Source organism: Ascidia mentula, chromosome 5, assembly GCF_947561715.1.
Source record: "Ascidia mentula chromosome 5, kaAscMent1.1, whole genome shotgun sequence".
Lineage (NCBI taxonomy): Eukaryota > Metazoa > Chordata > Ascidiacea > Phlebobranchia > Ascidiidae > Ascidia > Ascidia mentula.
The window spans coordinates 3,166,372-3,182,860 of NC_138570.1; the positions used below are offsets into that span (position 1 = coordinate 3,166,372).

The window sequence follows — 16,489 nt, forward strand, 5'->3', positions numbered from 1 at the left end:
GAGGCTAGATTGCATGGACATCAATAAAACCACAAACTTATCGGGGAAGTGCATGTGATTCGTAACAGCACAATATTATCTAATTCATCTGGAAGAGTGATTTTGGTAGCATTGATTGGTTGTGGAACAACGACATTTGGACTTCAAGGCAAAATAAAAGGCATCAGACCCACAGGACGTCGGTTTTTATCGCAACGTTATCAGTTGTACTGGCGAAGAGGTAAGAAAAAGGGAGAAAGACGAGGTTGTTATATTATTAGGTAAACATTTACTGTGTGTAATCATAGGTTAACGACTCATATTGTTTGTATCTGGCACAGTGTTACATATGATATGTGGGTATAGTTCGTCTATTTTTTGACATTTCTGCATGTTGAGGATATCTGCAATTCCTGTTTCGCTTTTTGGTCTTTTACAAAATGCTTGTATTACAGAGTGTTCTGAATCAATGCTGTTTCCTATTCTTTCAGTAAACACAAAGAATTTTTACGAATTTTTTACTCTTAAGTTTTACTCTTGAAGTGATGAAATCCCTTTATTTGACACTGATCATCTTGGGTTCGTTGAATTTTGCATTATTAACATAACTTTTCTTTCAAGTCGGTTTTAATCTTTTGATTGCAGCATTGTTTTGCTATTGCCAAAGTTTTCCTGCTGTGGTTTTACAGCAGAGCGAGAAACTCACGGCGAAGACGACGAACGACGATGGATCATACCAGGTTATTGCCGATACTTACGAAATTACTTCGGGGAATGGCGGGAGACTTGTTGTTATTGTATAAGAATAATGTTTAGTTTAAAACAGAAATGGCAAGAATTTTCTGTTTTAGTTTTTTTGTTGCATGTACGGAAAGACAAGTGATTCCAACGACAATTTTGATGGTCAACAAACAACAAGCGACATGATTGACCCGAAAACGGATGGGAAATTCCAACCGATTGATCCTTTTCAAGTTGTTTTACAGAATAACGGTAATAAGACATGACAGACAGTTAGCTATCAGCCAAGGGGAACATTACTCAGCAAACAATGACGTCACAAAACCGCGATGCGATTTGTTCGTTTGTTGTGTTACAGTTGAGTGCGCTCACGGCATCGAGGGACTTGTGTTTCAACAATGCGTTTGCAATGAAGGCTTTACTGGCAGCAATTGTGAAACACGTAGGTATTTTTGTTTGAAGCTTTGGACATACATTTTTTGCACACTACGTTGTTTAAATTTCTTCAATGTAGTGTTATTTTTTTGATCATTGATAACTAGCTAATATTATTGTGTATGTATAACTAAATGCAATCTGGTGTCGTTTTGTTGCAGGAATTTTGCAGTTTGATGACTCTAATAACACCAGAAGAAGGGGTACACATGAGAATGCTGTGAAGCTTGGCCAAAATTCAGCAACATTTGAAGATAAATGCATTCATGGCATACCTGTATATAGAAAAATGTGTTTTTGTGTATTTGACTTTCACGGGGATGCAGGTATGAGGAAATCTTTAACCTAAAACGTGTTACGTGTTGTGAAACAGGTTATAATATTGCAATGCTAGGGTACATAACTTAACTCAACCATAAAAACCCTTTTCTCCTTAAAAATTTCCCGACACAGTACGATTCTGGAATATCCATACATGGGTGAAATATATTTGTTCAGTGAAAATTGACTTAAACAAGCTAGCAAAAGTATTGCATTTCATTATGTGTTATATAATGTGTTGCTCTGTTGGTCAATGTTCTAGTTTTTTTATTTTATAAACCATAAAACAAATTTGTGTCAGATCCTATTTATCCTAAATATGTGTCAGATCCAGGAAGTGAAATGTATTCTGGCCCAGGAATTGCTTCATCGCGTCTTGAAGGTTATGGTTTACAGCATAAGTTAATGTAGTTTTCCGTTAACACTATTACTGTATATATTTAAACTGCATATCCATTCATTTTATTTTGGTCAAGCAATTTGTGGACATTGATATCAACAATACATTTTTATGGAGTGATGAGAAATGTTTTTGTGTTCTAGAATCTGGAAGTGGGATTCAAGTTGGATCGGCGCAGTCCAGAGGTAAAGTGTTTTTTGTTCCACTGATTTGACCACATTGTGAAGGTTTAACCAACCTGCTCATATGCTAAGGTTTATTGAGGCAAAATAGTTGTTTTTTATCATATTTTTATAAATAATGTTTGTATGTACTTTTTCAAATTGTGTTGTGTGTTTTTTTTTAATTACAGCAACCACCATGGTAAACACACAACCAATTCAGAGTTTGTGGTTGGAAAATGAAATTGATATGAGACTGTGGACAGATTGGTCGAGCTTTCTGATGCCTTATAAAGAACTTGCAATGGACCGTAAGCATTGAATTATATTTTTTCACAGTTTCTAGGTTATGGTTACTGTAAATTTTGTAGACCACACCCTGGAAAATCAGTTTGCTGTGGTATCAACCGGAATTAAAGGTACAAGGACTGAACTACATTATTCAAACGATCAAAGCAAACAAAATAACATCTACAGGTATGGGTCAATGTTTTTGTGTAATATAATTCTAAGATGATAACTATATTATGTATTCTGCCTGCATGTGTGTACATTGTTAGCAGTCATAATCATGTATTGGAATAAAATTTATTCTACATGAATAACTTATGTTCACCATCTACAGTTTAAACCTTTTGTGATTGTATAAGAACTCAAGAGCACTTTATTAATTAAAACTTTTTGCCCTGGAATTCACTTAGATTTTCATTTGCACCCCAAAGAGAAGGATTAAAGTCACGACTAGAACTCACAACTTGCTTCATGACTCTGGAAAATGCAATAAACCTATTTGGAACACCCAAACTTAATCCATCTATGGGTGAGTGACTTTCAGAACTTACAAAATTGTCCAACATAAGTTTGTGTTGTAGTACCTTAATTTCTCAATACAACACAAACATTGCCTGAATGAGCTCCAGACAAAATGGCGAAAAAAGGCAAAAGATATTAAAGAGAAAAGAGTTTGCTCTGCCTTGCCGTGTGCGCCTGGCATTTTATTTCATAGAATGACTGAAGTGATACAACTTAAACATCTGTTGAACAATTAATTTTGCCAAGTTGGTATGGACGGTTTTGTTTATGTTGATTTAACAAACCTGCAAGTTACGTTATATGGTTAATACATATGAGACAAACATCTTTGAAGGAAAAACAATATACGATTTTGCGTCCCAATAAAACCCGTTTTTTAAAGGTAATATGTTATCTGAGTTGATACCTTATGTTTACAGTTTCCAACCTTGTCACCGCCTGTCCTGTTGTACATCAGCCCATCGACGCCATTCACAGTTACGATTACGAAATGTACTTTCCCCGAGGGAATTTCCCCACACGTGGGCAGTACATCCTAACACAGTGGCACGGATCGGCCGACCCAACCGTTGTGAAAGACGAATTCGGTTGTACGGCGCGTCTCAGTAATTTCGATATGTGGAAAATGTGCAAGAGATACAATTGCAAGGAAGGTACTTATGTGTTATTCTTGTAACTATGGTAGTTGTCTCAGACTTGTCGTGTAATTCACATTGAAGAAAGCACAACAATTTTTGCAACTATTTTTGCGAAATAATTTAGTCATAATTTTTGTTGCAGTGCTTGTAGCTTGGTAAGTCTACTACTTTTTCCGTATCTCAAACACAAGAAATTATGAATATTGAACAAGGGTACATTGAACAAACCTGATCCTCGTATTTCCAAAATGTGTCTTGTACTATTATTTAAAGGCTCAGTTTTTGATAACGAAGGAAGATACGTGGGCCTTCAATATGTGCATGGGGGTTACCCTCCACTGACACTCTCGTTTGACGAAGGGGAATTCCTTGTCATTGCGAGATCGGATGAGCGGGTCTTCACTGAAAAAGGAGGTTGCGGATGGAATAAATCCCAACCCGCGTTCTTTCGTTGTCCGTTGCATCCCAAGCAACAGGTCTGACTGCGCCCTACTTTAAAGTTATCACTTAGGTTCAAACGTGGAACAAAGTCGCCTTTTTCGTGCGCAAATGCATTGCAATGTTTTAGTTTAGTCACAAGCGTTTATTTTTCAGTTTCACCTGTTAGCGCGTTTTCCATTGCAAAATTTCACCTTCAATTCGTGGCTTCGTTTCGAGTGGAAAATCAAATGGGCGGAATTCGGTGTACGTGCAACACCAGATAATGGTCAAGGTAGGGATTTGGTAAACTGCTTCCAATCTATCCATTGCCAGTAATGTTCGCCGTAACAACATAGACTTAACTATCTCCAGTATTTTCAATTTTTTTTACTTCAAAATATTAAATAATTGTTTGTCTAAACGTTTTTGTTTTTCGAATATATACATGTTTCTCTTCTGTTGTAAGGTTTTTATTATTTTCAAATTGCCTGTGAAGTTTTAACATACGTCAAGCAAAAAAGTGTTGCTGGAATAAAGTTAATTTTAAACAGTATATAGGAAGTATACTTCCTTTATCGAGTTTGTTGTAGACAACTTGTAATGGTAGGAAAATATGATGTTGTTCAGATCCGGGTTATATGCTTTCCAAAGCCTGGATTCGTCTCTCCATTAACAACGTGTCAGTCGTTGATTGGACAGGACCTTGTGGCAGGAACGACTTAGGGAGAGTCCCCTATTTTAAAATAGGTTTGTGATCGATTTTTTGACAGACAGCTTTTGATTGAAAGTTACTTTTTATAGGGATTTATAATCCTTCCGGAAGCGAATTCCCCCTGCGTTTATATGTGAGAGGTTATAAGCATCGTCACACTTCAACAGATAGCTTGTCCCCTTCTGAACGGGCGAGAGTGGAAAAATTGGCCGTAAGTTCCAGACGAAAATGGCCGGAAATTAATTTGAATCAAAATGGTGAGTGCAGATACGGGAGACTAAACGCTCTGAAACGCTAAAAGACAAACAACCTGAAAATTGTGCTGCAGCTTATAAGATTCTCGGGATTTGTTCGGTAATACTGGAATCACAAATAAAATTGAACACTTTAAAATTTGAATTCTCTGTAGCGATCTCCGGCGGTATGACGTTCCGTCACGTGGGACATGGAGGAGGATGTAAGTTGCGCGCCAAAGTCGATCACGTGGCTCAGCTTATGCGCACGAGGTTTTCTCGACTCAAGGTCAACAAACTGACCTTGGATTTTCTGAAGACAATGACGTACGCTATAGAAGTAAGGGCTTGTTCGTTGGCGAGATCAACAATTTTATCCGTGTTGAATCGCATTGTAGGCACATGATCGTAAGATTCGTCAGCTAGAGAAATTATTCGAAGAGAAAGGACTAAAGCTTAACGAAGCGGAACGTGTTGAAGGTGGATCTGAGGTGCCGAGTTGATTTTCCGACGGCGATTATATGAATTTGGGCTCTCCAGCACCACCCAGCGATTAGCCTCTATGACGGCGATTATAAGAATTTGAGCTCTCCGGTACCACCCAGCGTTTAAAAATGGAGTAGTAGGGTTGATTTAACCACAGGTTGTTAGGTCTGCATGTTTTCTTTGGAACATTTGTTTTATAAATTGTTTTTTTTAACGCTGGCAACAGAATTTTATTGGCATGTTTTAAGTTTTTATTTAATGTGTTATTTATGCTAGACATTGATTTTTTGTGCATATGATACTTTTTGACAGAATTTATCTTGTTTTCAAATGATTCTTTTCCTCATTTCGCCGGCGATTAAATATATTATTCTTGCTTTCGTTGATGAATTATGACTTTACGCAGTCGAGGAAACAAGAAATGTTGAAGCAAAATGGTAAAAAGTTCATTCGATTTTAACTGGATCCCTATGAGCTCAAGCGAGTATTCCTTTTGTTCTGACTTACCGCAGGTTGTACGATAATACCTGAAGCTGAGATGGTTCGTCGTCGACATATGGTAACTGCGACATTGTTTCCAACATATCATATGCTTACGTAATCAGCAGTATTATGACAGCAGTGTGTAAATGTTTGCATAGGTTTGCTTATATGATCGCTCGCACTAAAGTGCCCAAATTCCGCACCAATAAGTGCAGTTGCATTTGCATGTTATGGATCTAAGCTTGGCTTTTGGGGTGCTCTGTTCTGAATTGTCAACACGGTGTTAAGGGGACGCGATTTCTACTTAGGTTTTACTTAAAGTACTCACAATTTCCTCTCACTCCTACATACATCAGGTAAATTAGTTTAGTTTTTATCCGAGTATTTAAAGTTCCAAGTGATGAGCCGAACATTGGTTCTAACATGAACGTTTTCTCCCTCAATGTGAAGAACAACAGTATTTTTTTCTTGTGTTAACGAGTGCCAATGAAAAGCATTTCGCAACAAAACTTTAGTGTATTTCGTGGAATATAGAAGCGTGTTTTAAATAAGATTTATTTATTTCTTTTTGCTCGATTTCTTCTTGTTCGGTGTCCCTGGAGCCCCGCGTGATGATGTTCGTTTCACCGTTTCCAGTTTCTCTGTGTCAGCAGGTTTCTGATAAAAGTATTCGCAATTAGAACGGCGATGCAACAGTTCGGACAATAAGTAACAACTTATTATAATTCGCGACTCTCACCGGTTCAGGAAGTTTTTCTTTGGCAGCCTCGGGTGCTGGACTGCCAGGCTTTGTAGGGTCCACATCTTCAAACTGTGACACCTGACGAAGCAAAAGTCACCGTGACGGTATTGTACAGATATCGAAGCATAGAGCGACCATATACCAAAACGAATATATTTCATCTGCTTACAATCAGGCTGCAAACGTTTATAGCGTACTTGATACAAAACCCAGGAGAAATTTGGCTATTTTGTGTTACAATTGTACTGATTCAGTTGGCGTTTTGAGAACACATCAAAGAAAACATAGCGTAGTAAAAAAAAGTCCCAAAATCTGTTTTTTCGTCCAGACTCTTTTTTTTTTCTTCCAGACGCAAATTCACACCATCAGCAAATTATCGCAAGGTCATATTACTTTTTTCTCCAAGGAACGGATGAGCTCATGGGCAGAATTCAATTCTTCCTCAAGATCGAACGCTTTCTCTTCTGCCTCCTGCGCTCTTTTCTCTGTATTTCTGAAACAAAACGAAGCAGATGCACAAAAAGTGTCGCCAATGCGGTATCTAAGTTTGGTTTGTTGTGGCCACAGCGTAATTTACCTTGAGGTGAAAACTATGTTGTAATGTAAGTAAAGTTAAGCGCTCTGTATTTTCAGTGCAACGTCTTAAAATATCCAATTAATGCTCAAAAAACTTCCTACTACACGTAAGAGGTCAAAATATGTAAAATATTATGTGTTTAAACGAAAAACAACATCTAAATTTGTGCTACACGTTCTGGCAATACTGCAATCATAATGATTTTAAATGGGAGGCTACGTTTGTTACTTTCTGTCTGAAAAAATCAGTATATTTTACTTACAAAAGTTGGTCCTGGACCTCATCCATTTTGGCAATGGCGTCGTACGCAGACTGCGTTAAAGCGGATGAGGGCGGTGTAAGCTCATGGCTGGAAATCGCTCTCACTGTGGCGCCCTCTTTCGGAAGAATGGATATCGATTGGACATTTTCGTCTCTTCCAATCGCTTCCATTCTTGTGGGAAGTTCGGAAACTGTCGCTAAAAACGTTTTTAATTAATCAAACATTCTTATTTCATAAGCAATTAAAAATTTAATGTCCACAAGTGAGTTGTAGATAGGGCCACTATACATATATTAGCTCTCATCAGTAAAGCATGGTGACTAGTGATAATCTTGCCCGTTGAATGGATTTTCCATCAAGCTGCAATGATTATACATTATAGGTCAAAACATTGCTCCTGTCTGTAGCATATTGATGTCAAATTTCAAGCAGGTTTTTACTCGCCAAAAGATTTTTTACTTTCTGATATGGGACATCTAACAACGTGATAACTGAAACAGAATACGTACGAGAAGATGGTGTTTTTTCGGCGCCGGCAGGATTATCCGGCGTGCCCTGCAAAAAATATAGTTTTGTTTAGTCCCACATGTAAATATAAATAATGTCATTATTCTGTTGCAGCACATAGTCGGTTTCAACCCGAAACTCTATCACAATAGCTCGTCACAGTTCACGCATTACAGATATACATCAAAAACCCTTATCTGGTACCACAGAGACTTCAGCAGTTTCTTCCTTCTTCTCTTCCACCTTCGCAGTAGCAAGGGGTGGTTCCAAGGTCTTCGGATCATCAGAAGTCGACTGCTGTTGTTGCGACGTTTCGGTCAGTTTCTGGGCATCAGGGATTGTTTCCCCGCCCAGCGCCTCTACTCTCACTGGGACGATTGTCTAGAAAATCCATGGTTGAATTACTCGGCACTGGAAGTCTTGAAAATGCCACAGAAACTAATTGAAATAAAATTTGCTCGAAAACGTCGTACCATTGAACCAGTTGGTATCCGAATCTACAGTATTCTATAAGCAATAGAGCCAATAATGTTTGTATAGTGATCTGCAGACAGGGCCACTGTTGTAAGTCACACAAAAGCTGCACTGATGAGACCTGCAGCTCACTATACAGTATTCTATTTTACACATAAACAAATTCGCAAGTAGGTTCCTTAACACTTTTATTTCAAGACAAGCGCCGGAACGCACTGACCTCTGACCCCTCTTGCGTCACAGGCCGACTGCCTGGTGTCTGGGGCGTCTCCTCCCCGTTCTGTGCGTCATCGCGCACCAGCAGCAACTTGCTGACGTCAGAAGAGAGAAGTCTCACGGGGGAAGGCAGTATGGAATTGAGGAGAATTTCGCATGTGTGAATCCATTCTTTCGCTTCCCTCTGTTTAAGAAATTGTCCTTTAACTATGGATATGGGAAGGACTGCATGTAACGCTAACAGTGCCGTTCTGGTTATCAGTTTGATAAATTAGAAGCCATTGGGTATATGACGTTACATGGGTAATTATTACGTAAAATAAGCTAAAAATGATTGGCCAATGTTGCCGCAACACTTGTTACCTTAACCCGTGAGAAATCCCTGTACTCGTGTTCCGCATCTTCCTCTCGTAAATCCTTCTTCTCCTGCATAGTTTGTAAGACTATACTGGACGTACATCTGAAAATTTGACATATACTAATCTACGTGAAACAAATCAGAGTCAACAGTCATTACATCAGGCCTGTTTAAATGTTGGGTGGTTCCATCGTAATCATAAAAACTACGAATTCAATCAAACTATAATGAGCGTTGGGCCTGGTTATCCCAAGGTCGTGAGATTTTTCAAATCATAGCTCCGACTTGTCAGGGAAAAAGTGGCTGATCCAGCTAGGCTGCATTGCCTGAAAAACCTTATGATCGCGATACGTTATCTGTGATCGCCAATCAAGGACCTGCGCGGTGTGGTGATCCTGCCTATCGTGCCATTGCATGTCATATTACTTCAATCAAACTATTCATCTTGTTTCTTGAGCAAACAACAACATACCAAAGAAAAATATGAATAGAAATCTTACTGGCAGAGGTAATTGGTGAACTGGCTCAAGTGGTCTGTGATGTCACTTCCGTTTTTTCCAAGCTCCTCCATCGTGCAAGATGCAGTCATGCTTGCTTCGGACGGGGTACTGGTAGTGATGGTGTGGTGGTCGGGGGCCAAATGAAGGAGAGTTTGAACCATCCATTGCACCATTTTCGTGTGGATAGTATTTACCTATTGGATAACCTCTTTTATAGAACCGTATATTTTGGGCACAAAAAATATAAATGTGACAATGCGCGAATTTTGGAAAATGTACTGAAACTTATTCGCAATAAAATCATTTTGACACGTCTAATCTTAGAACCCGAAGGTAGCCGAATCTATTGTTCTTTTTTATACATAAACATATTACAAAACTACTTCAGCACCAAGGAAGTGATATTTGAAGTTTAGTAGTTAAAAACACAGCCGACCAACGATTGGGATGTTTCAAAAACACGCCCTGCATCACAACCGGAGCAACATCATTCTCTAATTCATAAAAAAAACACAAAGCTTTTTTGGTGCTGTTTGCATTGAGGCCGAATAGAATGTATTTGCACCTTAAACTTTATCAGACCAAGGTAAAGTTAACACTAACTTGAGCCAACATTTTTCCGTCTTCTGCTTCGATCTGGGTAAGTGTGGCTTTCATCCAATCTTGCACTTCCTTCATAGCCCCAACCACCTCGATCCTGTTGAATAAAAATTTTATTGGATATTAGTCGGAAAATCAAGTAACTTAATGTTTCATGAATTTAACTTTTTTGAGGAAAATAAACTCATGATAAACAATTTTCACTTTTTTACTAAATATTTATGGAAAATCCAAACCAAACACTTTCAACGCAAAGTTACTGCGCAGATGAACAGTAGACATCATACATAATATGATACAGACACCGATAAAAACAAAAAGGGTTCGGAATAACTGACATAAAAGGAAAAAAAGTGTCTCAATCGTGTTCGTATGACGGGAGAAGTCGCAAAGGCAGTTGGCAATAATGAAAACTAAATTTTAGAAAACAATTTTTTGAAATTGTTGTTATGATAAGCAGCATTTACAGTAGCAAACCTGGAGTGAGGCAAGTTGTTCTGTCTGTCCTCTTCCTTCTGCTGTGAACCGACGCATTTTATGGCTTCGTCCGCCACAGTCCGGTATTCTCCTATCTTCTCGTATAGATGCAGCCACTCGCTGTCACTGAATGCTAAACAGGATCACGTTACTGGTGCCAAATCCCTCTAATAACCTAATAAGATGTATGACTAATTCACAGTCAGTATAATTGTCCATGTAAGAGTTAAGGATCATGTATGGTTGATCATTTTAAGACAAGAATAATCAAATATACAAATACTTACAATCGGAACCGTGCACCATCATGATTAGTTTGTTCACCCAGTTCCCCAAGTTGTTCTGCAACGAAATCATCCCCCGTGCAACGCCTACAAGACAACACATGTCCTGACGTACACGTTAAAGCGAAGTTATGCGGGTTTCCATATGTATTTATTGACTGGAATTGACGAGGAATTAAATCATCTGCATTCGTCTTTTCAATTAAATCAACGACAGACGGAGTATGGGGAGAGCTGTTTACAGTAAATATAATTTATATTAGGTTTCTTTGTACCGTTTTCTCCACTCGTTCTTATGTCAAGTTGCCTCAACATATTATGGAGATCTGAGTTAAGTTTGATCATCGTTTGTGAAAGTGGGAAGCTTTCTCCGTCCTTCCTGCAACATGGAAAAACAAAGTTATGTCATATTTGCGGATGTGTTATATTGGTAAAAGGCCTCAATGGCACTCTGACGAGGAAAACCTAAGTCAAAATCGTTTGTGCGCATCGCTTTGGTTTATGCGCACTTTTTAAGCGGTGTACGTTCATATCCTTCCAGTCACTGACGTTTTTACAGGTTTGTAATATACATGACATATTAGTAGGTTAGGTTAGTAACGTTCCAAAAAGGTGTCCACTCACTTATGTCGCCTGTACACGTTCCACGCTAGTTCAGTCCAAGCCTCGTTCTCACGTGACATGATATTGAGTTGCTCCTGGTTGCTAAGCAACATACCTCCACCGAACCGCTCCGAATCTTCTCCAAGCATCTAAATGTAAGACGTTACACAAACATCCCAAACCTGATTTTAGATCAATGACGGAAATTTATGCATTCCTTGCGTTATGAAATTGTTTACAAAATCAGTGTTACTAATGGCCACAAAATAATTATGCATGGTTGAATTGGAATCTGCAGTTATCTATGTAGCCTGTGTACTAATGGCCACAAAATAATTATGCTTGGCATGAATTTGGATCTGCACTTATCTATATAGCCTGTGAATCTGGTAGTTATAAAACTCATTTTCAACTCCAATAGCCATGTCAAACTAAATTTTTGGTAACATTTCATTGTTGTTATGGTTTTTATGCTGGCTCGCAAACGTAATTCACTTTTCAATACCTCTTCCCAGCTTTTCACTTCCTCGTAAAGCTTCTGTATGGTTTCTTTCGGCGGAATTTTCACCGACCGAACATCGGACAAACTTGCGGCGAGCGAATCTGAAACGAATGGAAAATCCTTATCCACACAAATAAATACGTAAATTGTATATACGAGGTTGAAGCAGCTGATTCCATCCTGGCTGATTCAAGTTAGCTTTGGTGAGATACACACTGACCTCGTTTATTCCTCGAATAACTCAACAAACAGTTGAAAAACCTACTGTCAAATGTCTCCGTCCACTTTTCCAAGCCCTCTTTCACTTTGGTCAGAGTTTCCGTTGTTTTCTTATCGGCCGACTCAAGCGTTTGATTGAAACTGGTGAAAGAGAACACATGAAAATGTAAAAAAATCATTTAACTGCAAAAAGGAATACAAAAAATCAAAATCATAAAAATATGAATTCGCCAAACCGAAGTTAATTATTATTTTTTTTAACTGAGGTAGAATTTACACTAATCACGTTTATGCAACGGATTCTTGATAGCGTAATGTTTACATTTGCAGTAACGTAAACATCACGTACAAACAAAAAAATCTTTGCATTCATTTAAATTTTGAGAACTTACTGGAACATGAGCTCCCTCCAGCGGACGACGTGCTTCTGCATTTGCGCAAGATTTTCGCTGTCACGGTCGCTTAGCAACACTGCGAAGTGGTTGGCCAGTTTTGACCAAGCTTTCTCGCTTACATGGATGCGTTTGGCCGAACTTAGTGAATTAACCGACATTACCTGAAAACACACACACTGTTGTAACCAGAGGTCCGAAATGCCGTATGACGCAACCAAGCACGCAGGATATGTTTGTTATATGTGGCCATTAAATAACATGCAACTACATTGGCTGTAGGCCGTAGATTCAAAAAATTATTTAAGTCTATATGTAAGCGAAATAAATCAGACAATTGTCAAATAAAGTTTTATATGCATACGACTTTAAATCACAAATTACCACAACCCTAAAGCGGGAAAGTCTCTCACGTATTATAATTTATATATGTATATCGATGTATAATATAATGTACTGAATATAAGTATATATATATATGTATATATGTAAGCATGCCACACAACAGAAGGCAGCACCGCTTGACAAACTTGCCTTCAACGCAAGGTCGTACGCAGCACTGCTCCACATGTCCTTCTCTTCGTTGAGGGTATGCACGCTCTGCTCTAACCTTCGTCTCTGCATCTCGTACAGATCGTGATACTCGTCAACCAGATTTGCGTTGGTTTGAGATTCCTAAATCACATTCGAGCGTTTGATTAAGTTGACACGCAACTGTAAGCGTTACTATTAATAATTGCAACGGCAACTATATTTCTGCATGTATAACGGAAACTAATTGTCTGACAATCCGTTCACACATGAAAACCCAAAATAAGGACCTAATAACATTTCAAGATCTATCCAAGATTCTAGTGTTTATACACGGTTATAGGGTGTTTTTATAAAATCGGATGTCATTATGTGGAAAATACTCAACTGTATGAAGGCTAACAAACCTTTAGGGCTTGGGCAAGTTCGGTTTCGGCCACTGCTGCCTCTTGAGTCACTTGTTCATCGTGTTCACGAACATTTTGTAGCTCTCTGGATGATAAAATTAAACTTTTGAGTGCAAATCACCAGCACAGGCATCAAAAAGGTTTACAAATGCACGACAGAAAAGGTGTTTTTAGCAATAACACTTCATTCTGTTATACTCGTTACACAAAATTATAAAAGAGAAATTGGCTCACGTGGTTAGAAATGAAATAGATGACTTGAATCGAAGCAGTTCTTCGGTAAGTCTTCTGTCTAACGACCTTTGCGCCATAACTTCTGCGTGAAGGCTTTTAATTTGTGGAGGAACCTGAACCAAAAACAAGAAGGAAACCATTTTTTGTGAACTAAGTCAGTTGATAACCAGAAGTCCTTTTTTAATTAAAGTCAATCTTACCCTGTTAAGCAGGTCAGCATATTTCTGTCGCAGCTTTGAAAGAAGTTGTCCACGCTCAATACATTCAACACTAACTTGTCTGATCACCTAAAAGTGGTTCACATGTACATTGTGATGCTAAATAACTTAAATAAGACAAACATACTTCAGCAAAAATAAGGTCATATATGTTTTGCTCTTTTTTGATCAGCTCAAGGAGGTTGTGTATTTGACTTGGACCTTTGATTTCTGATTCTACATTGTCAATTCCGCTTCTCTCAAGCAAAGCGTCAAGTGTTTTAAGCAGTTGAACAACCTAAAAAAGGATTATATATTGAATCAAATGCCCAAATTTTGACCAACACGTTATACAGGTTCTTTGAAACTTTTCCATATTGTACCAATTACTTTAAGTGCCAATAATTATTTGTTTTCTATACACTACATATAATAAAAATTTGTGGAATTTAATTTGTATATCAAAGTATGCAAAAAACACACTAACCTCATAACGCTTGGTTGGTTGCAGAGAGGGAAATATTCTCAGTGTTTGCTCTTGATCAACAATCTTGGTGGACAGACTTTCATCGATGTATTCAAGACCAAGGACTGCCTTTGACTTAACAACGTGGTATTCTTCTGGGATGACAGAATCAGGAACAGCTAACTGTGACCCACTTGCAGCAATCTAAATATCATGCATGTACGTGTATGTTTGTTTGTGCTAAGAGCTTCAGGAAACTAGATAAATTATTGGGGTGTTACAGTTTAAAATAAGTACAACTGAAAGTCTTTTAAAATACTGTCATCTCGATTACAATATATATGTCATTAATAAAAAGCTACAACAATATTTTTGTTAGGTTTAATTTTTTTGGCTCAAATAAAATTTGAAACACTTTTATCTGAAAATCTGTTGGAATTGTTATACAAAAGTAGTGAGATTTCATGTCAGTCATACAAAAGTGGTCAGAGTCTAAAACATTATACACATATTTAAATACCTTTCCAGCTTGTTGAGCAGCCTCAAACCTCACAGCACTCTTGTCAAGTTTGCTTGGTGCAGGAGGTTTGGGTGTTTGGTGAGCTGTGACATCATACAGGAAAGAAATATCTCTTGTACCAACACCTTTACCCAATGATCTGGGGTTGTCTGTAAGATGCCTGAATTGTGTACGGCGGCCTTTATGATGCCACACATTGGCTGGGGGACCACGTTTCATGGCCTGAAAAAATACATTCATTCCAAATGTTGTAATTTTTAAACAACCACAAAATAAATACACCCATTTTGTTGACACAAGTTATTTCTTTGATTTTTAATAAATGTCTGTGGTGCAAATATGCAAAACAACAACTTTGATGACAATCTCTACACACATATTGTTACTGCCATTCATACAGGAACGTATGTATCCTTCAAATTGTGTGAAGACTTTTTTAATGTTATGTGCACATATTTCTATAGAAGGCAATTTACCATTCTCAGTTTATCGGGAGTTTTGTTTTTCTTAACCGGACCTAGCTGATGTTTCCCCCCATCTAAGTCAGACTGAGTAAGTGCAAATAACAGTTCCTCTGGAATCATGTCATCTTGTATTACATTTTCTTTGCCTGTTAGATCTGAAAAAAGCATATTAGATAATAGTGTTATGCATTGTACATTATCAAGCATACACAAAATCGCACAAGAAAAGTTTAAAAGTATGTAAACATTTTTTCTCATAAGTCTATCACAATAACAGAAGCGCTTGGTTTGCATTATGTCAAACCCTGTAATGTTAATCAAAGGAATTTTGGACAATATAAAACCAAAATTACTTCTGTAAAGTATTCAATAAAGTTATGCTACTTTTATAAAAGCATCTTACCTCTTTTAACATCAGTTTTCTGTACTGAAAGTTCACCATCGTTGTTGCTAGTTCCTTCAGCTGCAAGACTTAGCTGGCCTTCAGAAATTTGAACTGTTTCTGCTGTTTCAACACTCATGTTGTAATGCTAGGTGGAACTAACAACTGTAGTCCTACATTGTTAACCTGATAAGGGAGTGAATAACATTTAATCACCACAAATTGTTTTGGCTGTGCTACATGGGAAAAACTATAAGGAATGCACATTAGCAAAGCTTTATTAAATCTTATTGAGATCACATCCTTGTTGCGAAATAAAAAGTGCATTAGAAGGGAGAAAGAAAGTCCAGAGAGTTTGAACACTTAGTTCTACAACTTCTACTGTCCTGCACAAAGGCAAAAAAAGAAGACGTGTACGTCATAGAATATATATTGACAATTTAACATACACTTTTCTATCAGCTTATACGACATGAAATATAAAAAAATAATGCATTTCATATTTAATTTATTCATTCTTCGCATTGAAACCAAAATCTGTCTGAATGATCACCATAGTTACTAAAACATCCGATGAGAGAAGCGACATGACTGTGAAACCTTAATGTTAAGTTGTCTATGGTGCGCTCAAAACACTTGCGTCGGTTCTAATCACTGGTTTTGGAGATCAGTGGTTCTATTAACAGTTTAACTTAAAGTTACATATTTGGGTTGCACAAAATATTACTATCATGCACACAACGTTGGAAATTT

The 16,489-nt window shown here is 37.8% G+C and overlaps 2 protein-coding genes across 2 annotated transcripts; one reads left to right on the plus strand and one right to left on the minus strand.

Annotated features, from left to right (window-relative positions):
* The first annotated feature begins 842 nt into the window (after positions 1-842).
* Positions 843-5,378, plus strand: LOC145901918 (uncharacterized). Its single transcript, XM_082989734.1, has 15 exons — positions 843-972; positions 1,079-1,162; positions 1,317-1,481; positions 1,778-1,858; positions 2,020-2,061; positions 2,229-2,348; positions 2,409-2,514; positions 2,739-2,857; positions 3,270-3,503; positions 3,762-3,964; positions 4,083-4,200; positions 4,536-4,655; positions 4,710-4,877; positions 5,030-5,193; positions 5,252-5,378. Exons 1-15 carry the CDS (start codon positions 843-845, stop codon positions 5,354-5,356), a joined length of 1,959 nt encoding a protein of 652 aa, XP_082845860.1. The 3' UTR covers positions 5,357-5,378.
* A 946-nt stretch (positions 5,379-6,324) lies between these two features.
* Positions 6,325-15,918, minus strand: LOC145902306 (axonemal dynein light chain domain-containing protein 1-like). Its single transcript, XM_082990232.1, has 26 exons — positions 15,758-15,918; positions 15,367-15,509; positions 14,891-15,112; positions 14,392-14,574; positions 14,053-14,202; positions 13,908-13,994; positions 13,708-13,820; positions 13,474-13,558; positions 13,070-13,210; positions 12,536-12,699; positions 12,190-12,284; positions 11,928-12,025; positions 11,444-11,571; positions 11,095-11,198; positions 10,823-10,906; positions 10,536-10,668; positions 10,062-10,155; positions 9,459-9,652; positions 8,964-9,060; positions 8,605-8,784; positions 8,115-8,291; positions 7,913-7,958; positions 7,404-7,599; positions 6,958-7,057; positions 6,562-6,642; positions 6,325-6,479 (listed from the first exon to the last, which is right to left on the minus strand). Exons 1-26 carry the CDS (start codon positions 15,873-15,875, stop codon positions 6,381-6,383), a joined length of 3,312 nt encoding a protein of 1,103 aa, XP_082846358.1. The 5' UTR covers positions 15,876-15,918; the 3' UTR covers positions 6,325-6,380.
* Positions 15,919-16,489: the final 571 nt, after the last annotated feature.

Bases quoted from the DNA above. Each gene is read 5' to 3' on its own strand.
- LOC145902306 (XM_082990232.1), bottom strand. From the start codon at position 15,875: ATGAGTGTTGAAACAGCAGAAACAGTTCAAATTTCTGAAGGCCAGCTA. The intron at 12,026-12,189 runs GTAGGTTTTTCA...CATTCGTTTCAG, and splicing joins GTGGACGGAGACATTTGACA to ATTCGCTCGCCGCAAGTTTG. The intron at 8,785-8,963 runs GTAACAAGTGTT...TTTCTTAAACAG, and splicing joins GGGATTTCTCACGGGTTAAG to AGGGAAGCGAAAGAATGGAT.
- LOC145901918 (XM_082989734.1), top strand. From the start codon at position 843: ATGTACGGAAAGACAAGTGATTCCAACGACAATTTTGATGGTCAACAA. The intron at 3,504-3,761 runs GTACTTATGTGT...TATTATTTAAAG, and splicing joins GAGATACAATTGCAAGGAAG to GCTCAGTTTTTGATAACGAA. The intron at 3,965-4,082 runs GTCTGACTGCGC...TTTATTTTTCAG, and splicing joins CGTTGCATCCCAAGCAACAG to TTTCACCTGTTAGCGCGTTT.